Below are 25,232 nucleotides of genomic sequence, written 5' to 3' on the forward strand. Positions count from 1 at the left end.
GCTTTACCAGACACAATGTTTAAAAATTGTTTCTGCTTACAAGAAAAGTCTAATACAACTAATTTGATCTATCTGAAAATCAGATAATACAGCTTTTAAAGGTCCTAGATTCAGACTTATAGTCAAATGTAAGTGGGAGTCTAATGTTTCAACTAAAACAGTGAGGGTTACATGAGTTCTATAGCCTAAATATCACTTTAAATTCTTTCTTTAACAATATACTATGCTTGTATAGTATTTTCACCTTTAAGAGAAAGATGAATTTCATATAATACAATAAGGCCACTACCAGTAAGTGCTGTAAGTTATGAATTTAGAATACAGCCTAAGCACCTATCATCTTTACAATTAGATTTTAGATAAACAATCAGCATGCTGATGCAGTGAGAAAATTAAGAACACAAAGAGGTTAAGTTAAAAAACGTGCTGTATAATAAGCAGAAAACAAAATGCTTTACACTATTCAGTCTTTAAAACAGTCTGGAAGTTTTCATAGCAGTTGTTCAACACATCAGATAGCTAGAAGTTCAGATTTACAGAAAAGTTTGTCATTTACAATCTCTAGAGCATCTGTTTATTGTAAGCAAATGCTACATACTGAACCCATTCATCTTTAGCTAGTGACAACAGGCTAGCAATGCTCACTGTTCTTGTCCATGTGTATTCATTCAATGATGAAGAAAAGTATTGCAGGAGAATTCTTATGCAGTTCAGAAAACAAGATAAGATTCTTCACAGTCTGCTATATGTATATGTATAACTCAGTTTGCATTTAACAGCTGATGAATACACCCATCTACCTAAAAAAAATTTATTTGCCCTCTACCCACTTACCTTAACAGAGTAAGCCAGAGATATAGTGACTGCAAGTGGAAGACCTTCTGGTACCGCCACCACCAAGACTGTAACTCCAATAATGAAGAACTTCACAAAATACTGAATATAAATTGGGGTACATTCAGCAAGCCAAGGTCTCTTCTGAACCCAGAAGGTATCAATTACAAAATATAACACAAGGATAATGACTGTGATCGCAGACATCAACAAACCTTGTTAAAAAGAGAATAAGCAGTTTTAAGAAATTATCTCAAATATTTGGCAATACAGACTGTCGATACATGCAAATACTTCTGCCTTTATACAGGCTAGTTTAGAACTAGGGTTTCAAACAGGCACATCAAAACATTGAGGTAGTTCTCAGAGGCATTCCAGCTTCCAATGCAAGTATTTCCTCATGCATTTCACATAGAAATTCCTAGATTTTTTTTCTCCAATTCAATTGCAAAGCATGGAGCTAATTAGTAACAGGACAGACCAATATGTAAAGTCAATTGACTAAGCAGAATAAGAAGTGAAAAAAATCAGAAGCCTTCACCAATTTGATGCTGACTGATTTAGCAGAGTGAGTCAGTGCGGTCTCAGAGCAGGAGGACAGGAAAATCCATGCATGAACTAGCTGAGTATTAAGGCTGTGTGGGGAACTACAATGGGTCAAAAGCTACATAAAGGAAAACAAAACCTCTTGGATGATATGAAAAAAATGATCTTTGACAAGGACAGAAGTTTACAGTAAACATGTAATGAAATTTATTAATCTCACTGAAAAATGAATATTGCCATACACAACCGCACAGTGTTACAGCTAGAAGTTTCATTGTTCCATTTCAGGCTGCAACTCTCTAATGACATAAATAATAAAATCAGCCCTTCTTGAGCTGTGGGCTGGGCTACAAGTCTTCTTGAAATTCCTTCCAGCCTAAACCTACCAACAATTCTACATGGACCAAAATAAATCCTGAAATATTTGAATTAAACCACTACACACTAGAAAATATAACCTAAATTTTATACTGAATTTCACTGTTGTTTTAGCCTACTTCCAAGCAGCAACAATCTACCAAATATTTTGACAAGGCAGCTGAATATTAGCTGGTAGAAAAGTAGGAAGTCAATAAAAATATTATGCATAGGCATATGTTAAGTGGATAATTCTAGACCTCTGAAAGTACTAGAGATAACCTCATTGACTGCACCACATTTTCTAGACTTAACTCAACTTACAGTTCTCTTGGTACATTGCTAGATGCTATATCTAACTTAAAAAGATTTTTTGTAACAGCTGTCCAATGTCATGAAGCTGGAATTTTCCCTCCTAGAAGCTGGCACTTGAAAGCCTGAATCTATTTAAATAAAGAAAAATAAAAGCCATCCACATGTCATAGCCTGAGAGGCCCATCAGCATACTCAAGCACAACAGGGCATACTTCCACGTATTAGAATTTTGCACTTAAGTAGTCAGCCTTGAGTGGTTTGATTATTTTATCTCTTCAAAAACTATGCACGTTCCGACTTTTTTTAGCATGAAATCAACATAAGGAGACACTGTACCTGCTTTGCCAATCTGAACTGCGAGCTTTGTGAGTTTGCCTTGGAGAACTGACTTTTCTTTCTTTGGCAAGTTTGCTTTCTTCTTGTCTTTCTCATCTCCATCTCCACCGTCCTCACTCTTCAGTGGTTGCATTTCCATGGCTGCGCCATCCTGAGCTTTAGCTAGACGATTTTAAAAAAATTGTTTAAATCTGTTAAAATTTTTTTTTAAAAAGTTTAGTCATTGGCGAGGCTTCCAAATCAAGAATACCTAAAAAGCTGAATACACAGCTGCACTAAATACAATAGCACTGAGTATTATTTTGTATCCAGAGAGGCCATACTACACATGAATGCTTAAAGAAGTGCGTTGTGCATAGGTGATAGAATATCAGGTTCAGTGAAACATTTGTTTTGGGCAGATTCACTTAAGCCATCTTTACCACAAGCACTTTGGATCTAAGGATTCAATACACATTTTTATAGGAAAGTCTGTATTCATCACCTACACTCCTAAAAGACGAAGACTTGCAAGAAAGAATCAGAGAACCTGCATTTACCTTTGTTACGATTTTCAACGGCTCCATCTTGCTTTTTACCTGTCAGAGAAGGAAATAAGTTGTGTTTTAAGATAGCTGTGCAGAATTCATTATTTTATTTATGTTTTCATGTAATAAACAAGAAACTGCATTTAAAAAAAAGTAAAACATGTAAGTCAGCTCACAGCACATTTTGGAATTCACTTTTCCCATACAAGACTGCTGCAATGTCTAGCATGGTTAAGTTTGTACAAATTACTGGTACTGACACTTATGGCTTGTGAGGAAAGCTTTACAAAAGACTTCCTGACACGGTTTTCTAGGTAAGATATTAATGACAATTAAGTCATTCTGGTGGCCTCCGTCTTGCTGTGTTCTTCCAATACTTGCCACCAATAACTTCTACCTGACTACCTCTGTAAATAAATTGCAGTGCTTCACTTTGAGAATCAGTGCTTTTGTTTTGTACAACATTGCAGAAGCTACAGTAGTATAAAATATTCATAAATCCACAGCAAAGCTTAGCAGAAGTACAGCACTGGATTACTGGATCTATGCTAACCCTATTTACACAAACATAAGCATAATCTGGAGACAACATACCTCTGTGAAAATAGCTCAAGTTCATAATAAAATATCACTCCTACCTGTGTTCAGAATATGACTCAAGAGATCATAAAGAAACACAGTGAAATAATTAATGAATTTAACAAGTGAAATATTAAAGGTAATTGGAAGACCAACAAATCACTTGTTGTTTTGGGGGGCTAGCAAGTGACAAACCTTATTTCTAAGTAGAGAAAGCAAGGGTTATAATTACTGTTTGTTATAACCTGAAATGAAAGCACAAAATTGAGGAACTTAAAACAAAACACAAACATTTTCAGTATTACTGGTAATTCGCCAAGTTTTTGTCCTAAGGTTATATAGTTCAAAATTTACAAGAGTACTCAAGTAGAAGAAAATCAGAGTTATCAAGCAGTCTGTCTGGCATGACATTTAATATCTCCAGTATACCATTAATATAGACAGTCTGATTTCTATACATAAGATCCTTCCCAGCATTCTCACAACAGTGAACAGGGGAAAAAAAGCCTTTTCACTTTCTCCAGAACATGCCACCTCAGACTTCTTAAGAACTTATCACTGTTTCCTAATTTTGTATTTGTTCCCTCTAGTTCTCCTCTTCCTCTTTCAACAGTGAAGTTCTACATTTGAGTTACTTGTAATTTCTTGTACATATATTTGCTTTCACTCTGAATCATGCCATACACAGCCAGCTAAATATAGTCCCTTTAATCTCCTTAACATTCACAGAGAAGTTAATTTAGTTTAACCTGAGTTTTATCAAGGAGAATCTTATTAGGCACCTAACTTAAGGGAAAGAGGAAGCTGTCTATCCTGGGAGACTAAAAAAAACCCACAAGTGTTCGGGTCCTAGGATACACCAAAACAGTACTTGTCAAAGAGACTTCTGCTTTTAGAATAATAAACACTGGCAGAATATTAATAAAAGCTATAATCCTCTCAGTATCTCCTATGGCAGCTGGTACTGTTGTTTCTTTCTCCTTCCACTGTAAGGCGAAGAGCACAGGACGGCAACTGTTTCACACTAATGACTGCAAGTGTTGCACGTCAGCTTTTCCTTTTTGCTATCATGCTTGAGCTTGAAACTAACTTAGAACTTTCATTTTGCCATAACAAATCTTTTTGTACTTATAAAGAAACTCACTGGTTATTTTCAAGTTTCAAGAAGGGTCAGAATAGTTAAGTATTTCTGGGTTAAGACAAGACAAAAAAGCTTCAATTCAAATTTCTGCACAGAGCACACATTTTAGCAATTGCCTATTGAGTTTGAAGGTCTCTGAGAAGCTTAAAACACATTTCTCTGTGAATTTTCCATTGTTTTGTACCCTCTGATAAAAAATAGTATACTTTGCTTTATAAATTAAGTTTTGGTCCTAGTACAAAAAAGCCTCAGACTTAGTCCCATCCAGAAGACTTCGTAATGGCTTCATGAAAAATTTTCACTGCGAAGCTCAGGGCTAAACATGCCTTGTGAGCAGTACTATTGAAACATCACTGCTTAGCATTTTTAAGCTTTGATTCTCAGGATAAAGACTAAAGTTGGATAGGTGACCTTATAATAAAGAAGACATTTCATGCCTCACAGAAAGGGCTCCAAAATATGCTCAGTTACAAGCCCCCCATCCTTCCAAAAGACTAAGTTACAGGAAAGTGCTGTGCAGAATTTGCCCTCTGTACATCTCTGAGCATTAAAATTTCAGCTCTGCAGAAATGGAGTGGTGGAAATGCCACTCAAATTGCCACAGAAAATGTCATTTTTAAATCAAAATCAGTCATATTTGTTTAAGTCATTCACAAGCTCAGCAGTATGAAAGACCTAAGCTTCTCCCCTTCAAGTGTTATAGAAGAATTCTGTATAAGGGGCATTTTCTATCTGTGAAATGTAGAACTAGGTACTTATCAGGCTGAACTTCAAAATTACTTGTTTTCCATAAACAATTTGCTATTAGACATCAATATACCTTGAAGTTACAAGATGAAAGTTTAACTATTTATACATGGTATGTATGCCTGGTTAGGAATTGTAAACTTTCCAAACTCTGACTGATCAATGAGATCTGAAGTTTAACTAAATTCCATGTGACAAGAGTTATTAGTAGTGGTGCACTCCCAGGTCACTGGACCTAAGTGGTTTTTCCTGTGAAACCTAGAGAAGGCATGTGTTTTTATAAAAGCTTTCTGGCTTTGGGTGACCGGAACATGTTTTTATCCACTAATATTCAAAAGTTCACCACCATCCCCACTCTTCCACTAAGGTATTTAAGATTAATGTGCCTACTTTTCTTTTCCTTCTTTTCTTTTTCCTTCTCCTTCTCCTCTTCATCTCCTCCAGCCCCAAGTAAAGTAAAGATGATTCCAGTCTGAGAGTTGACACCTACAGCAGTAACCACCATTCTTCCAGAGCCTTCCATCACGTGTGTACCTGAAAGATTGAATTGGGTTTTCCACTGAGACATGAGCAGTTATATGGCAGAGCACACAAGTACTTGGAGGAAATAATCTTTTAAACTTGATTTTGGAGAAACGATGAGCTGTGTATATGCACGAATGTGCTCTCCTAAAGCTTTAACTGCCAAAGCTATCTCGAAAGTAAACTCATAAGCAATTACACAAAATGTTTGTCAGTTTTATAGGTCTGATCACGCCAACAAAGTTTTGTACTTGTTGGACTGATTTGGGATAGTTCTAGGAGTCAACCTAGACAAAAAAAAAAAAAAAATTTCTAGTTTTAGCCTCAGAATTTTAAATAACCAGCTTGCCACAGAAACAAACTACTTCATTCAAAAATTATCAAATGCTACTCACCTGACAGCAGCATAGGATCTCTGTCCAGAGATTTCTTAACATGATCAGATTCCCCAGTCAGTGAGCTTTCATCAATTTTGAGGTCATTTCCTTGGATGAGTACACCATCAGCCGGTAAAAGGTCACCTACGAGAGATCACTGGGTTTGTTGACTGCAGTTCCTTTTTTAAAAATCAAAGAAAGTTCAACTTTAAAAATATGTTTACCATATTTCACTTGTGCAATATCTCCAACAATTATGTCAGCTACTGGTATTTGGATGACTTGGCCACCTCTGATGACTGTGAATTTCTGTTCTTGTTCAATACGGCTCTGCAATCCCCGAAATTGTTTCTCTTTACTCCAGTCATTGAAAGCTGTTACTAATACCACACAAACTACAGATAGGAGGATTGCTGCTCCTTCAATCCAACCTGCTTCAGATTCCTCCTCTTCTTCACCAACATTTACTGATCCACATACTGCAGAAAACAGGTTTTAGATTTAAGAAAGTTCACAAAGATATTTCAACAATGAAATTTTGGCAAACAAAAAACTTATAGTTGCTAAACATTTTCCATACTAGCCTTCTTTGCAATTTTACCTTTATTTCCATAAGGGTAACACACAAAGAAGCTAAAGAACCTGAAAGCTAGAGCAACTTGAGGAAGTTAAACCACCCTGCTTACCTGAACAAAAGGGAAGTTGATATAGAGAAAGTTACCTGTCCTTATTTTGTTAAATGATGGCATAAGAATGCCAGACTGGTAAACAACATTCTGCTTTGTCAACATATCCCACTTTACATTTGTCTTAACAAACCAGATATCACAGCAGAAATTCAGTTTAATGAAGTCCCAATCCCTTTATTTTCTGTTTAAAAGTATAAGTATAGTTTCATTTACTAAATTCTGAAGTTACCAGTGTCATATCATAAATCAAGGAAAATTCAACACTTGTTGACTCTCCAAAGAAAGCCCATGACTGCAAATTATAAATTGCTTAAATATTTGAGGCAAAGCTAAAAAAAACCCCACTTGCACAAAGACTAGATTTCAAATAAGTCCTTGCTCCTGCTACTTGCAATTTACCTTTGGTCAGAATAATACCAGATCATGACCAAGGCAATCTCATGTTGCCCTTTTAAGGCAACCTAGAGTTTTAGTAATGTGCTCTCAATAAGGAACAATAAGCTGCTTTTCCACTGACTTACTGTCTCCCATCAGATTTAGAGTAGAAGCATGTTGAACCACGAAAAGGCAACAGTATAATAAAAGTAGATGCCTGCTTATTAGGAAGTTTACTTACATGATTCATTTCCTCCTGGAGGCTGGTAAAAAGAAAGGCCCAAGGATACTACGGCTGCAATTTCTAATATAATTAGTGTAACGTCCTGTAGTGCTTCCCATACTAACTGAAGAAATGTTTTTGGCTTTTTAGGAGGTATAAAGTTCTTCCCAAAAACTGCTTCTCTCCTTTCTATATCTGCTGGATTTCCACTTAAACCTATTTAACAATAAGACAAAGTTAGTGACACTTGCACACATTTCACCCTCATATTAGAAGTGACTCAAGTTTCCCACTCATGGAATCAAGTCCCACTACATATTTCAGTAACAATACCAAAAAAGCCACATCTCAAACATTATTACATAAGTAATACCCTTAAATCAGAGTCACTATAGAAAGGCCAGCTATATCTCACAATTCTCACCTTGCCAAAATAAAGTTGATGGTCTACCTGCTTAATATGTCACTTAATATGACATAGGAACAGAGTAATAATAACACACATACCTTTGTTCAAAGTAAACAAGTTTGCAAGACAAGATCATTAGTAGAGTTACTACTATTGAGACTGAGTAGCACCATAAAGCTTTAGCAAGACCACAGCCCGTGAAGGCAGCTCTGGTTCCCAGTGTAGGGATTCTGTATTCAGAGACAACATCCTAGGATCCTAAAAGTAACGTAACATTTATAATGAGATGTTGATTATAATTAAAAATGTAACTATTATAATTATTGTATTTCAATATTAATTATTATATAAGATACTATTAAAAGTTGTTGAAGCTCTGCAGGCATCATGAAGAAAAGATTTATGATGCTGCTTCCACCTGGAGTGGTGGTAGTTATTTGCTCTTTCGAAGCTTCATTTGCTTTCTATCTCCTCTCACACAGAGAGAGCCCAGGTTAGCACTATTGCCAGGTCAGTCACCTCAGTTTTGCACCCATCTTCTTTCTTATATGGCACATTTGAGTCCTCCTCTGTCCCAATTCTTTTACCTTCCTAAAGGACACTAGCAGACAAGAGTGAGGGGCCTACAGGAAAAGCTACAGCATGCTTCATGGGCTTGCCAAGATCTTAAAAATAAAGGAATAGCAAGTATTTTCAGTGCAAGGTCAAGCACTCAAGGTCTTCCGTGAGCATACCTCCTGGCTACTCCTCTTACTCTTCTAAAAGTTTCCAGCCGACTAACCCACCATTCAGAATTAAGCTACGAGCTCGTTTTTCAAATCAAAATTGCTAAACTTCAAGGCACATTCAGAGCAAAGGTCTGGATATTTCAATCATATTGACCCCAAGGTTATGATCAGCACCAGTTTAAAGACAACTATTTTCTTAGTAGCAATTTTTTTAGTAGCTAACCCAACTGCTTATTGATTAAGGTGTTGCAAACATACTAGGTAATAAATAAGAACAGTAGCCACTGCAGCTGGCTTTCATAATAAGGGGGAGGGGTATTTAACACCTCTAACAGACATAGAATCATCACATATTTCAAGACACTTTGCAAAGGCTACTGAACTGCAAAGCTCAATTTTAAATGCTAACAGCTGCTATGGAATCACTTAACTGAATCGCAAACTACGTGCAGATCGTTTCAGAAGTGAAATGAATTAAACATACTCTGTGTATATGATAAATTACATTTATTCTAACAGACTTCGATTCACCTTGAATTCATGTCTTTGAAGGAGCAATTGTACTCATTAGCCAAAACCTTACACTTCTTGCAGCTCAAGCTTTAAGGTGCTTACTTTCACTCTCAACTCAAGGAGCACTGCAAGGAGCACTGCACTATTTTCAAAATCAAGCTATACATTACAGGATCTTTACAGCGCGGTCATTCCAAAAGGCTGGGCCATATTGCTATTTTGCAAAATATATTACTTCTCTATTCCTTTAACACGGCAGAGTTTGGAAATTTATTTACATCATGTTATCAGCATCACTTTCTTCCTCCCTTCGCAAGGGTACTACAGTGCAGAACATCGGAAGTATACAGCAAAGTTCTTTGAAGAATGAAAAGTGTTTCCAAATGAGGCTCTATAAAGTCAAGCTACTCTCAGAACCACTTAGTGAAGATTAGTAAATAAGCCTAGCAAAGAAAAACCATTTGTATTTTTAGTATATGCTATAATACACCATGCACCATTACTGAACTTGCAGTTTACCACGCAGCTGGAAATTTCTACAGTCCTGAGGTCAAAACTACTGCCATTCTTCATTATGTGTCTTAACCAGAGTAATTTACGTTATTTGGTGTTGAGTTTAAAAAATATTAGCCAAGGGACTAGTTAATGATTCTTATTCAAATTTTATTAGAAATATCTGTATCTGTCCAGAATGTAAGACAGACTTCTGCTACTAAAGATATATCTTTCATATCTTTATATATGATAGCTATGTATTTCATATGATATATCTAAACATTCATTTTGCACATTTGTATACAGGCAAGCAGTAAAGTCTGCACAGTGTCCGTTTTAAAGTAATACTGACAAAGGACTGTTCCCATTTCAAATCAGGTAAGTTTAATCAAAATTTTGCCTGAAAACAGACATTGCCTTATATTGTCAACAACTTGACAGCAAGAAATGGAACAAGATGAACTCATCCACTGTGTACTATGTCAGAACTACCTGTACTTTTCCTGTGAAGCCACTGGTAATTATATAGTGGAGTGTCATGTCATAAAGAAAGCATCTGATATGGGGAAATGTCACAGGGCCTTGCAGGTATACACATAAGGTTTTGGAAAGCTAGGATTAGCATAAGGCATAACAGTTTTCTGCAAGAGCTTCCCTAGACTTTTTTCCATTAGCACTGCCTCCCTTTCTATACTTATGATTTGAATTTGACAAAAGTGGAGACTTAATTCTACCTTTACAAGAGCTCTCCAGTACTACCTCCAGAAAGTTTAGAGCAGGTTACCTGACAGAAAGGCTGATTCTCTAAAATTTCATGTGGTTTAGAGACAAAATGACACCTCTGTTGGATGCTGCTCTAACTTAACTCAATTAACCTTTTCTGAGCCTGTTAACAATGTTCAGCTGTTGAGTCTTTGGTGTGTTATGAGCTTCTCTCACACATAAAAAAAGATGCTCTCCTTTTATTGAGTCACTGTAACTGATTACAGTGTACATCTAAATGTCAAATCTTTTTGAAAGTGAAAGGCCTTGATTATTCACCCTCAGTATAGGACAATCAACCTTCAGGAAAGGGCATCCAACCCTTGAGTTTTAGTGTGCTGACAGTCATCACTCCCTTGTGTTAACCTGTATGTTTGTTACATTAAGAGACAAATTGAATCCTGCAGTATATATAAGAGGTATTTGGTGCTTACTGCATCAAGGCTGTGTTAAGTGGTACACCCACCTAGCTTGCAGTAATAATGGACCTTCAGCCTTGCAGATCACTGTACAACAGAATTCAACTCTCATTTCAATTTCCAGTTGTAGAAAACTACATCTCTTTTCATTGAGAAAGGAAACTGCCTTTCAATACTATGCAACAGGTCAACAGGGTAACGAGAGTCTTTTGCTTCTGAGATGTGTTACACTGCTTATACACTACAGTGCTTCACACACATGCACTGTACTTGACAACTGCCAAGGAACAGAAGTTTGTATTCATCAAGTTTTACAAACTTCTTCATCCTGAAATTGGTCTACTCTCATTCACTGGTAGTTCAGCCATGTCAGCTGGCTGCTTTCAGTTTGGTAAGAGGAACCCAGTTCATAAACTGGTAATTTCAGGAGTTTAGAAATCAGGAGTCTGGCCTCAAAAGCAGATCAAGCCAAAACATGCTAAATGCAGATGTACCCAGAGGTACCTTACGGTATTAGTAGGCTGTTCTTGGTCCAAGAAGACAAATCTTTCCATAGCATTTCTGAAGAACAGAAAGCAACGGCTCTCCAGGATTAAGACAGCAGATACTTTACTGCCACTAACATGACACCACATTGGTTAAAAATCTACGTGAGTCCTTAAATGCAGAGACACGACAATTTGCCAAAATCTTGATTTTGGTAATTCTCAATTGCTCAACAGCAGGACTTCTCAATAAGTTTCAGTTAATGTTTTTACAGTTTTTTATTTAAGTACAGTTTACTGCAAGTACTACAGTATGTAGATAGATATATTAACAAATACACTTAATAGCTTTCATTTACATTGGAAGAAAGCAGTAAGAAAAAGCCAGGTCTTAAGGACAACTTCTGGAAGGTTCTTAAGGAGACTTCATAAATTTATTTAGGTTATTTTTTCACAATTGTTAAATCTCTTGCAGTAATAACTCTAGATAGCAAAAACATCGTGTAGCTACACTTTACAGAAAGCCACTAAGTACAACATGATAAAGACTCCATAAGCTTGTTTCTAGGGAATAAGGTCATGTAATCACTTTGCAAACCTTCCACTAAGAGTACCCGTTAATGCTTCAAGTTATATTGATACTTATTTTGCATGGCTCAAATGAAACACGGAAATACTGCAGATTTAAAAACTAGATCCTGCTATTAAGAATTCAACATAGCACAAACAGAAAACATGTAATCAGTTTTTAAAATTGCTGCATTAGCAAATCCAACAACTAGGTAGCCACACAGAAGCATTAATAAGCCCTAATTAGATTATTAAAACCTTGGGCTCAACAACAGCATGATCTGAATTGTGAACTATAGGTCATGTGAACTATTCAGAAAACTGGTGCTTTCACAGTGAGCTGAACACTGCTATGTTGCATTGCTATTTCATATGTGAGTATTTATCTACATCAATAAACTTTGTTCCAAGAGCAACTTCATTAATACAACATCTCACATGCAGTTAGACCAACCAAAAAAACCTCTTGCTTACTTATTACCATGGAATAATTCTGTCTTAAAAGAACAAGAAGCAATATTTTGTTATGGCAACTAAAATGCTTTTACAGACTTTGTTCTATTAAAAAAACCAGTTTGCTGACTAAGGTTTTTCCTAAATGGAGTTTCCTCAATAAGTGTTAAAATTTACTTACCTTCATTTGGTGAAGTTTTCAACTTTGTACAGATGCCATGTACATCACCATAGCATTCCTGTATTTTATGCAGTGCATCTGCAGCTCGAAGTTCCATAAGAGAACGGAGTTCTGCAAGAGTAACTCCAAAATCTCCATGATTAGCTTCTTTTACAGCGTTTTTTACGCTGCTATATGCAACCGAGTTGTTTGCCATGTCACCCATGATGCATGCAGTCTTTAGCGTAGGCGGTTTCCAGTAAGGAACAAAATTTCAATTTAAAATATTTCCAAAAGGAAAATAAATCCTTTGGGTATGAAGACAGTCAGGAGAGCAGACACATCACCCAAGCAAGAGAGCCCGTCTGGAGAGAGATCTTTGAGGTTGTCCCATGGTGCGTTCTGTTCCCCAAAGCCAAAAGGCATGTACAGTCTAGGGAGAGAATAAATAAATACACATTCAGTTACATAAGAGTTACACTGAAATCTATTGTAAGACAACACTCTATTACTGAGGTTACAGAACAATTTCCTTTTTAAATTTTCTATAATGTTTTTAGTTTGCATTCCACAGGCAAGAGTGACAAGGAAGAAAGGGGAATAAAAAGGACGTTTCCAATCTCAAAACAACCATGCATTATTGGATTTCCTTAAATCATTAACTTTGTAACAACTGTTGCCTTTAACACTGGCATTTTCCTTCATATGTCCATATGGTTTATCATCAAGCAGCAACCTTTAAAATACCTAAAATTAAATCTGTTTCCAGGGAAATGGAGCTTGCAGCATCCACAAGTGATGTCACATGGGGAAAGAATATGCTCAAATTAAAAGTCCCCGCTTTCCAATGACGCTCTCACCTCAGAGTTTGGGAAGAGCAAGCATTTTTGTGTTCCCATTAATTCATTTGTGCAAATCTCAAGATAAACAACTTCAGCACTAAGCTAGCCCACACATGAAGTACTTTTGTATTCTAAGTAGGATTATATCTTCAGGCAGACCTAGCTTTTAATAAATTTTTCATGCCCATACAGTTTTAGCCCTGCTCCAGCCCACTTCATCACAACTGCAGCCTTGCACAGCATCTCTGTTTAATTCTTTGAAGAGAGGGGAAAATTGCACACCACCACCTTTCTACAGAAGGGGTGAGGAGACTGAGAGCAGTTCCCCAGAGCAGTCTGATGATCAGTGCATTGTAGCTGAGAGATTATCATCTAGCCACGGGACTCTGAACTTGCACAGGCATTCTATACATAACCCCTGCTCAGCTGACACATCTTGCACATACACATGTAGCTACACAACAGTGCAGTGCACACACAAACTCCTCATGCCTGTGTGAAGACATGCTGTGTGCCAAAACCAGATGTCTGATCATGTGAGTCAGTTTTATTGGCACAATGGAGTGCAATGAGCATGTGTAACAACATATTCCCCCACAAAGCATGACTGCCAGGCTCAGATGAACAATAACTTGGACACTTCCAGGTCAACAAGACCCTCAGGTGTGATATTCCTAGCAAAGACAAAAATACGAAGGCAAAGTATCAGCAAACAAAAAAATTTTAGCTACTTCCCTGACAGGTTAGAGGACTGTTTGTCTGAACTGCTGAGTCTATGTTGAAGTAAAGGCATAACCACCCAACTTTCAGAAATTTAAGGTCTTGATTCCAGGAAAGACTCAAATTTCTGCTCTGGAAATAATCAGTTGCAGCTATATCAAATTTAAAGCACCATGTCACAGTACTTCACTTGCACTGTAAGCCCCCAAACTGATGTCACCTGACCACAAGTGACAGGCCCATCTCTGGCAGACCTACAACTTCTACAACTGCAACTGCTCTTCCTGTCACAGGAGATTCTGAGAAAACCACTGTCCATGGCTGTTTTCCAGAGAGTAACAAAAAGCATACAGCAATCAATATTCACGTTCATAAAATTTGCAACATCCTATTGCATAAAAAAAAAGTTCTTAATGTAAAAATTAATTAAAAATCTTTTATGTTTTCTCTGTTACTTGCAAGAAAATATTGCAACAGTTGAAGAGTCCATGATGATGATGCTAGCCTGCATGCTAGGATGTAGTTTTGATTAAGACTCTAATGAGTTCTGTTGGAGTATCCTGCAAGTGAGGAATTTCATGCAAACCATGTATGAAAGAGTTTTCTTCAAAGACACACCACATTGTTATCTAATGCCCAAAAGCTGGATGTTGTTGTCCAGCTGGTAGCCTAGGAGGATTTATCAGCTGGCATCTAATCATAAGCTATGACAGTATAACAAGAAGCAGATCAGGCAAATGAGTTTGTATAGCTATGGAGAAGATGCTGCAGCTGCTAATTAGGCAAAAATAGACCAAGCAGAAGGCCCCACAACCAATTACATCAAACTTGATTCAATTTTAATTAAGAAAAGCTCTGTTCAAGCCTCTAGCAGGAGCCCTGTACTTAATGCCCAAATACACCCAAATCCAAAAGAAAAGGATAGGAAAAGCTACAGCTCTAGTCACTGTTCACTTGTCATCAAAACGTTGTAAGACTTTCTCTCCCCATATATATGCATAGAGTGGACAAATCTAGGCTTCATATGCAACTGTACCTAAGGGCAGTAACTCTGCTTGGTCATAACTCAGTGTGCTTTGTGCTCCAGTTCTAGCCTCTCTATACATCTATATCTATTTTTACTAATGAATAATAATCCAGATTATTAATAAGTTTATACTGAAAGGGGTTCTCATATGCTCTAAGTGCTGCCGTACCCAACATACCAATGGACCCTTAGGGTTCACAGGCAAATTCAATAAGCATGCATTAACTACAAAAACAGTGCAGTTCTACCAATCAGATCTAGTAGTGATACAAACTATTTGGTACATCCATGTTAGCAAAGAACTGTGGAAATTTGAAATGAACAGTATGAAGACTTCAAATTCTGAACACTGAGCAAGTGCAATGTTGCTCCAAATGATAAAAACTTGATTAAACATTATCAATTTTTACACAAAATCAGGATCTGCTTCAGTAGTCCATTTGTGCCAGACATTTCAACAGAGAACACAATAGCTCAATAGCTTCTTGTTTTACAGTCACAGGATAGACTTAGTTTAACACAGATGTTTCTGTAGGAATCAGCAAAGAAACTTTCTTAAAGAAATATCCTTAATGCAGTTTTTAAGTAAAACCTTGCAACATTCGATCAGTTCCTGTTACAGCAAGTTCCAAGAGTTCACTTTTCTAACATTAGTGGCAATGCATAATGAAACTATTAAGACTGAAATTTAGTAGCATAAAAGGAAGTGGATTTTAAAGCTACAAAGATTATCTAACAGTATTTATCTTCACAACTAATGAAATATTTTATTTGTTTTGACCAGTGTTTCATTTCTCACTTATTGCATCAGCCATTTGAAATAACTGAATAGCATGAGCTCTGAAGCACCATAGTTTAAAGCAACTCACCTCAAACTTCTAATCTGTTAATATCTCAAATTTTAAATTCAAGAAACAGTTATAAAACTAAAACTCATTTATACACCACTGCTGAAGTTCCCACCTATTTAAAGTTTAATTCAGTTGAAGTTTTGTGTTAGTGTCCAGCAGTGTCCTGCTGCATACAAAATTATTATGATGTTTATCATTTATTAGACACATCAAATTTTGGATAATCCTTTATCACTGACACTTTGTTTATCCCTTTATATCACTGAGACTAGGAATAACTTCAAAAGCTATTCTCTTTCACATTCAAGTGACTAAAATCTTGAACTGCAAAGGCACATTATAATACCAGCACATACTCTCACAGGTAGGATTCAGATACTTATGTAAATCCCTTTGAGAAGACCTTGCTGCTCTTTGGCTGTAGTACCCTCACTGACACATCATATCATTGTAGCTACTTTTGAGTAACTTCCTTACCCAAATCAAATTACTATTTATTGCTAAGGGACTGTGTTTTGTTACCAGACAAAGACACTAGTTCAAACCCATAACCCATTAAACAGAAGTTAGACAACTTTACCGGTGTTAAAAGTTCAATGTCATAAGCTTCTGTAGTTGGACTGGAGAAAAGAAAAGCTCCAAACAGAAGTCTACATGTAGAGACAATTACCAAAGCAGTAAGAAACTATAGATTACTTGTGTATTTGGTACTACCAGAACATTCTGTGCTGACCAAATTAGAAGCTGCAACATATTTTTTTAAGATTTCCTGTGGTGGCCCAATTCCTATTGCTCAGATGCACGGGACCTAGCATACCTTTGACTTCTATCCAAGCTTTTCCTATGATTACATTTACAATTAAGACTTGTTTTACTAACCTACAAGGAAACACAGTTTTCTTAATCAATAGTAAAACACTTAAGCACACTCATACCTCAAGAGTCAAAGCTTCACCAGTTATAAATCTTGTGTCATTTAATTTAACTTATACATTTATACAGTATGCATTCAGATACTGAGCATTAGCTGGTAGCATTTGACCTTCAGCAACACACTAAAACTGGGCCCTGTAATATAGGAAAGGGCTTGCAAAGTGATTATCTCAGGAAAGCCTTTGTTTAATCTAATTAGTTCAATGAATACCAGACAGATCTGCATACCAAGAAGCTGTGGTGATAAAAACTGTCCCCATATGTTTCAGCTGTCATGCCTTTTAACCTGCTTACAGTTACAAAGATACTGAAAATATATATGCTTTTGCATACTTGAGTTTGGGTGTGATCCACAGCTTCAAGCCATTACATAACATTAGGGGAAGAGAAATGGGAAGTTGTCTGCAATATTATAATGGAGTATTATTACAATGAAAAGTAACTGTAACTGAGAAAATAACCTGGAAATCACACTGAAATTGACTGAGGTCTTGTGCTCTGAAGGGTCAAACTTCTTAATGTAAGAGACAGATCCTCCCACCTACTTGACAGGCTACAGAAACTCACCAGCTGTTTCACAAGGAATATGAATGAGTGCTGATGAAGCAAAATGTTAATACAGAACAGTATGCATTTAGAAGTCTCTCTTCTGTAAGTTAAAATGTGCCTAACTGAGCAAATAGGAGCTACATAATTTCAGTGTCATGCTATTGTTTTAGAGCAAACATCTCAGCCTGGTTTATGAAGAGAGAAGTACAAGCAGACAGAAGAACTAAGGGGCAAAGGGCACAAAGGAAGTTTTTAGCATATAATCTTCAGCCTTTAATATGCCCAACAGTGTTGTAATGACAAGTTTCAGTTATTACAGCCTGTGTGCTATAAATGGTAAATTCATCAAAGGTCATGACTTTTGCTTAGTTTTCAAAGAGAAATCTGATTTAATTCTGAAGCTTAATCTCCTGGGAATCAGATGTACTTACCTATCTGAAATAAAAACTGGCCTAGATTCTGCATTGGATCTAAACACTGGTATTGTCCCTGCTTGTGGGCAGGGAGGTTGGACAAGATGACATTTAAAGGTCCTTTCCAACCCAAATTATTCTGCGATTCTGTGATTTATGGCACTTAATCTAAGGAATTTGTGCTGCCTACTGTGATTGACACTTGTAGAAACCATTTCATCCATTGGTGGTTTCTTTCCTTTAAAACACCAATTTTTTTTTCTTATTGAAATGATAGCAAACAAATAAAAATTTCAGTAGTCTAAAGTCAGTTTGCTAGTAGTACAAATTAACAGTGTTCACACACAGGTTCTGCAATCATTTTCCTCCTATTTTGGTAGCAGCAAGGAAAAATTGTACAAGTCTTGAAGGTGAGTTATTATGGCATGAAGGACATAAGCTGCTCTTACAAAGCAGCTTGGTCCACAGCCTCTGCCAGAAGCCCAGCAAGCAAGCAGACATTTTGTTATGCCATCAACCATCTGCACAGGCTTTCATTGCCCTGCCTTGTCCAAGGCATGGCCTCTCCCCACTCACAAAATAACTCAGCTCCAGCTGAAGTGACACCTGGTTTAAGAAACTGGATCAGAAAGTGCTGTATAGAACAGTCTGGGTAGGAAACTATTTTATCAAGGGTTTAAACTAATCATTATGTAACCAAATAGAGGTAATCAAATAGATACTACTGATCCAAAAACAGTCAGTCTGATACAACAAGAAAGGCTTCAGAAAAATCTATGACCAATTTCAAGGAACATCAGACTTTGAGACATACTGGAATATCCCAGAGGACAAAACCACTGTGATCAATAATCATTAAAGAAAGCATCAAGTGTTTCACGTGTTTGAAACACTAGACTTTCATAGTCACCTACTTCATATTACATTGCTGGCTTGTCCACAAGACGACAAACACTTAAGACAAAACCATGCAAAACCGTCAAGTTTTAAACCACTTTAAACACCTCTCTGCAGTTCACAGCTCTGATCAACATTCAGGCAGCTTCCCTCTTCTCCACCCACAGACCCTGAAGCTTCTTTCTCTTTACTTCCTTTTCCTAGGCTCATCTACTTTCTGCTCTGTGATGACACTACAGACTACATTCAAGAGCACTGTTTGCAATATAAGGTTACTCCAGTTTAAGAGTATAATTCCAGTGGGGGGAAAAAAAAAAAAAAAAAAAAAAAAAGCTTTTTCTGTCTCATCCAGAATTTTGAGTGTGTTCAATTATCTATAATGCATTTACTGTGTGTGTCAGCTTCCTCATCTAACTTGAGGTGAGTGAAGCTGCCAAAATTTGGACCAAGGGAGCTGATAGCTGAAGGCAAATCTGCTGGTGTTTAAAATGCAAAAAAAAAAAAAAAAAAAAAAAAAAAAAAAAAAAAAAAAAAAAAAAGTTTGCCCAAAGCCCATCAATATTTTCCTTTCCTTCAGATCCACTGAGTCCTAAATAAGATAACTGAGGATTTCAAGTCTCTTAATCCTGCAGAGTTTAGGAAAATTGTGCTGTAAATGAAGTTCTTTTAACAGATCTGTCATATTAATAATAGCTAAATATATAAACCTAAATGTCCTTTTTTTAAAAAAATGTCGTAAAGTCAGCCATTAACAAATACCTATATTACCAGGTTCATGAACAACTTTCCACACTTTTCTCATCAATATGTCAAAACCATACAGACAAAAATGACAAGACAAAGCTAAATTTACTTAAAAAAAGATAGAGTGGTAGCATATCAACTCTCTAAAGTTATGCATCATAAGATTACAACAGAGTTTACTGGCATTCCCAAACTGCAAAATGTGTTCTGGTCACAAACCCTGACAGGTGTGTGTCAAATGAGGCATATGACATCACTATATGCAACTAAGTTTCAAGTAAAGGTAAAGTGAGATGGTGCCAATTTTCATCCAACAGAGATGGAGTTGAATCCCTGGATTTCAGTCACTTGTTGCATTTAAAGCTCAGAGCAATGCATCCAGCTGGTCAGTTCTGACAATGTCATCAAACCAGCAGCTGACTTCATCAGTTATTCCTACTGGTCTTGAGAAATCTTCTCACCTTTTTTTCACAGAACTTATATTTACCATTTCATCCTGATTTGAACACTCTGCAATTTTTTTTTTTCCTTTCAGAAAGTATTCTTTTATACTAGTATCCATTTATGCAGAGCAGGAGGCTTTTGACTATGATCATGCATCATGACATCAAAGAAATGCAAAAAGCTAATTTAGATTTATGAGCCTTCAGGCAAAAGCCAAAAGTCCATTCTTACCTGATTTTTCTTGTATTGAGAAAACTTCAAAAGAAATTTAAAATTAGTCTTAAAGCTACTAGGAAATATTTATGCCTATGATATTAAGCCTAATTACTTCCATAAAGTCATTCTGTATATAACCAATTCCTTTCTATTAGAGTAGTAGAATTAACTTATTTCAGTTAAAAGTTTTAAGGCTTTTATTGCTATTTTGGACTACCTTACTACTATGTATAAACAGTGCCACAGAATATGGCACTATATGCTCATTAAACCATACAGGTAATATACAGATCATGATATTAATGTGGTAAAGGATCTATTTATAATCCTCAAAATCACCATTCCAACCAAGCAAGAATCTGGAATGTAAGCAATATAAAACTAAAGCCTCAGGTCTGATCATCCATCTCAGTGAGCCCACACTATGGCGCTAAATAGAATATATGTTTTGTCCTCTTGTGGCCAAATTTTAAGAAGTTTCCCTCTTGGCCTGTTAACAAGCCAGTCTGAGAATCTTCATCTTCAGATTTTTCACAAGCCTTCTGGGAGTACCAGACCACAGTATACCCCTATTCTTAAGCCCTCAAAGAGCCTTACTTCTTCAGATATTTATATTTTGAAAGCTATGCTTTCAAAATATGCCCCTGAATGTAATTAATCCCTGCCTGCCAGAAATACACCAAATAAACTGGCTAAAAGAGTCATTCTGAGAAAATCCCTTTCAAAAATTGCAATTACATTTGTCATCTTCTCTTCCTAAGGAGACAGAGGGTTTTTTAATGAGAATACCATAATAAGTCCATACTTGAGCAGCACTTTGAGAAATACTTCACAACTTTGCTGCTCCTGCTGTTATGGCAAGAGGTTCAGGAGTCCTTTTTGTTTGTGGGGTTTTTTTGGTTTTGGGGGGTTTTTTTTGTTTGTTTGTTTTGTTGGGTTTTTTTTTTTTGTTTGATTGGTTTTTAAGGTTTTGGGTTTTTTCACCTCAATATTTGAAATTGAGAATCCAGTGTACAGCTTTGCAAAAATACAAGAGTGAAATCTCTTGGAAAGTTCTTTATTACAATTACACTGGTCCTACCTTTAGCTCTTTTTGATAAGTTTTTTAGAGCTTAGCTCACTAATCCATTTTACTGGGCCTCCACAATCTGGTACAGTGTAAGAAGCATGTTCAGTAGGTTTCACCTCAGGGTATTATCTGACATATTTTACAATTTAGTAAGGCTATATATTGCTTTATCCTTCAGGGACAGATCTGGCTTCAAAACCAGTCTTTCCTCATGATAATACTTTTCCATCTCTCTGAAGTCTGACACACACTTAAAGGCTAGGTTGTCATGCTGCCTGCACTGTCACACACTTCTGGCTACTCCAAACTTTCTCATTTATGCAGGTTTGGTTGCTGGTCTGGGATTGTTTTACACACATTGAAGCGTTACTGCAATATAGCTATTGTTACCTGTCTTCAGAATGATGGTAACTGCTCTGTGATCAGAACACACATGACAGTCCCATGTCCACTACCCAATATAATAAATACTTCTCTCAGAAGTTTGTTTCTTTAACACAGGGAATATATAAGCAGTATTGGTAGACAGAATGCACAAAGCTGAGATTCCCATCACAGCATTTTGTAACTAACAAAGCAGCAAGTCTGTCACATCCTCAGGTGACCAAAGGTACGGCTGTGCTACAGTGACACGGTGTAACACTCCCACACTCACAGAGGTCCTGAAGCAGCTCTCATTATTTGACACTAACAACACTGCAACTTACACCTGCCACCCTTATCCTTTTGCAATGGGAAAAGCCATCAACTCTGCCAACTGCATTAATGAAGTAACAGAGTATGGGAGGTCTGCTGTTGCAACAGCCACACAGGCAACCCCGGGCCCAGAACATACACTACTTCTTGTGTCCTTTTTCTACTCTTCTTTACAGCACCTCAGCCACTGAGAGAGGGGATTTCGGTTTGGGTCCTGCTTTTAGTTCATCTCTCGAGATATACAGAACTCCAAATGATTTTGGCACTTCTTTACTAATGCTTTTTTCTTCTTTTCACTGCTCTGGCTTTCTCCATGTACTTCTATGATCTTTAAAAACAATTCTTTTCCAAGCCATGAAACCTGCCCCTCCAGGATCCAAGGAGAAAGAAAGCACCATGCCATGTTGCCAAGCCTCCACTCTCCCATTAGCTGTGATGGTAGGCATGCATTTCATGGCTCTACATCTGTGAGAGGGTTACTTGTAGTTATGTGATGCAGAAAGCTGTAATCTAAAAAGGATCTTCCCCACCTCAGTGAAAGAATTTAAACAGCAGCCTTTCTACTGTTTGAACAAGTTTTCCCACAAGACACCAGGAGGGGCTCATTTATTTGTAGAAGTCATACAGGCAATGTAGATATGCCAGCTTAAGGGACAAGATACACGTTCAGCTGCTGCTAGAAGCATTTTTATCATGGAACTATATGGCTGCAATCTTTAAGATAACATTAAATATCCCTTCAAGGAAATGTTCCTCTTCCATCTCTTATTTCAAGTTGTAGTGGGTTGAGCAAACCTAGGATGCAAGTCAAGTGATGTGCCACTAAACAAATAGCATGGTACATCACTGTTCAGTGAAAGGCAGACACTGTTTGTTTAGACTGAACAGCAAATTCACCTAACTGTCAGATAACGGCTCAAGCAAATTTAGTAAATTTAATTAATTTCTCAGTTTTGGTAGGCTATACAAACTGGTTACATGCAGTCAATAATCACAGCCTCACTCTCAGTTGTGAAGAACTTTATTGTGCATAACTCTTTAGATTTCTGAGATTACAAAGACATCAGTGCTTGATTAATCAATTAGAAAAAATAAAGCAATTAGGGAAAAATGCAAATAAAGCCATGCTCCATGATAATATTTTTAAGTCCTATGCCACACAGTAAAGGAAATCCCTTATCCAGTTTCCCTTAAACCAAAGGCTTTAAGTCTTCACTAGCATCAGTGGGTCCTAATGCACTTTGCAGACAGCTCTGCTTCCAGTCTAATCCGCAATCATTCAAATTATGAGGGAACTAGGCATCTAATTTAGCTCTGGGTAAAATCCCCCAGGTAGGGAAAGGCCATGCCTTGAAGAACTGCACTGCAACCAGCCAAACGTACTCAGTGCTGAGGATCAGCTGTTAGATTCCCTTCACTCCCCTGCCCTATGAAAACACAAGGCTAGAGAACTGAAGTGGCAAACCCGCAGGCACTCACATGCCTGGAGCATAACTACCTTTGGCATACACAGTGAGGTGTCAAGCCTTCTGATGAGGCAGCTCTGAATCCTCAGTAGCACTTGCTAGTTTAACAAGCTTAATATTAGTCCTTCCAAAAGATGGTATCTGATTGAGAGCCTAATGCATTTGGCGCAGCTAAATGCTCACCGTTCAGCTGCAGCTGACCCTCAGGGCCAAGAGCCTACCCACCCACAAGGACTACAGGTCATCATTCTGACTCACCAAAGTCAGACATATTTTGTTCCTTCTACACAAAGCTACTTCCTACAAGTGTTGGTTTTATAGTGGCACATTGTAACTGTGCAACTGTAGCAATTATTCTGTCTCTAGTGATACCAAAAGCATACAGTATCTCTGAAGAAAGGGAATTGGGAAAGGCAGTATCAGCTTCTCCACTCAAGTGACAAACTTCAAGCATCTTGCTGAATTTGTATATGTTATCACTGCTGATGGCACAAACTCCTTAAATAACCAAGATTTGTATGTTCAGCTCATGGCTTCCTCAGAGGACCAGCACGATCGCACGTCTGACTGTATCACACCTCGGCTCTTTCACTATACAGCTGAGTAGGGGCTCACAGACCAACTTGTGTTGAGTCAGAAGCCAACTATATTTTTAATCTAAACCCTACAACTCACAAATTTCTCTTATGCAGGTAAAGCAGAGTAAGGAAGACAAGAGCTTCCTCTAGGATGAAGCTAGTAATACTTAGTGAAATGCCTGTTTCCCCAGTGGAGAGAAGTGACTGGGAAGATCAAGTATCGTGAAACAAACAAAAAGTTACACAGCATCATGAAAAAAATATAAACACGAATTACCCAAACTCTCACAGTTAGGGGCTTATCTTTCTGAAGGTAATTTCGGGAGATTCCTTCTTTGTTCCTATTGCTCCACTTTACTAAGCAAACTCCTGTATCCCTGTTTTCCTCAAAGGATGCTATCACCTGGTTCCTCAGCATTTTTAATAGACCCTTTAAGCTTGAAGGATTTAACACAACATTTGGAGAAGAGAACAGAGATTACTAGGAAGCAGCTGTAACAGGACTGTTCTCCAAAAACCTGCTTTTCAGTCCCATTAAGGGTGATTAATTTTAATTAGCTTGTCAAGGGAAATATATAGAAAGAAGCCATCTGAAAACTTCTATAATTAAGCCTTTTTTTAGTAGCCTTTCAAAACAACAACAACAAAAAACCTACTTGATGTAGGCAAGTCTTATAAAAAACTGGTGCAAGTATGAAATCTGCTAGTAACAAGTAGCAGACTTGTTATTCACACTTTCAGACCTGAGGTAAGGAGAACGCGGGTAAGGAAGATGAAATGAAACTTAATAAAAAGTTCTACACAGTGAAAACCAATTATACACTTCATTTCAAAGTTGTTACTAATTTGGCTTAAGTTGCACAGGAATTCAAGTCTGTACACCATGACAAGCAGATTCACAGCCAAGTTCTACAATGGTCTCTAACCTATTAATGCCTTCGTTTGATTTTATTTTCATTATTTTACAACATTTGTTTTCAATTTTCTTCTTTTCTCAAGGAAAGAGATGTTTTGAAAGAGACAAAAATTTATACCAGTGGACTCGTAAATCATCTTCATGATAATTCAGATGTAGCAGCCCAGTTTATAAACATTGTTCCCAGTTCACCCTCTGAAAAACTTCCATGCATTATACTGAAAGTTTATACGTAGCTTTGCATGTTGCACTCAGACTTGTTACCAGTAGCTAGCAGCTTGCTCTAGATTACTAAGAGCAAGTTGCTAC

At 37.1% G+C, this 25,232-nt stretch overlaps 1 protein-coding gene across 4 annotated transcripts in view; it reads right to left on the reverse strand.

Annotated features, from left to right (window-relative positions):
* Positions 1-25,232, reverse strand: part of ATP2B1 (ATPase plasma membrane Ca2+ transporting 1) — a 61,110-nt gene that overhangs the window by 21,821 nt on the left and 14,057 nt on the right. For all 4 annotated transcript variants that reach the window (XM_066319260.1, XM_066319261.1, XM_066319262.1 and 1 more), the window contains exons 2-9: positions 12,584-12,995; positions 7,587-7,784; positions 6,506-6,760; positions 6,300-6,425; positions 5,773-5,916; positions 2,928-2,966; positions 2,389-2,550; positions 835-1,049 (exon numbers count right to left, since the gene is read on the reverse strand). In XM_066319260.1, the coding sequence (XP_066175357.1) occupies positions 835-1,049; positions 2,389-2,550; positions 2,928-2,966; positions 5,773-5,916; positions 6,300-6,425; positions 6,506-6,760; positions 7,587-7,784; positions 12,584-12,788 (1,344 nt within the window). In that variant the 5' untranslated portion in view covers positions 12,789-12,995. The remainder of the gene's footprint in view (positions 1-834; positions 1,050-2,388; positions 2,551-2,927; positions 2,967-5,772; positions 5,917-6,299; positions 6,426-6,505; positions 6,761-7,586; positions 7,785-12,583; positions 12,996-25,232) is intronic.

This window comes from Sylvia atricapilla, chromosome 5 (assembly GCF_009819655.1).
Source record: "Sylvia atricapilla isolate bSylAtr1 chromosome 5, bSylAtr1.pri, whole genome shotgun sequence".
Lineage (NCBI taxonomy): Eukaryota > Metazoa > Chordata > Aves > Passeriformes > Sylviidae > Sylvia > Sylvia atricapilla.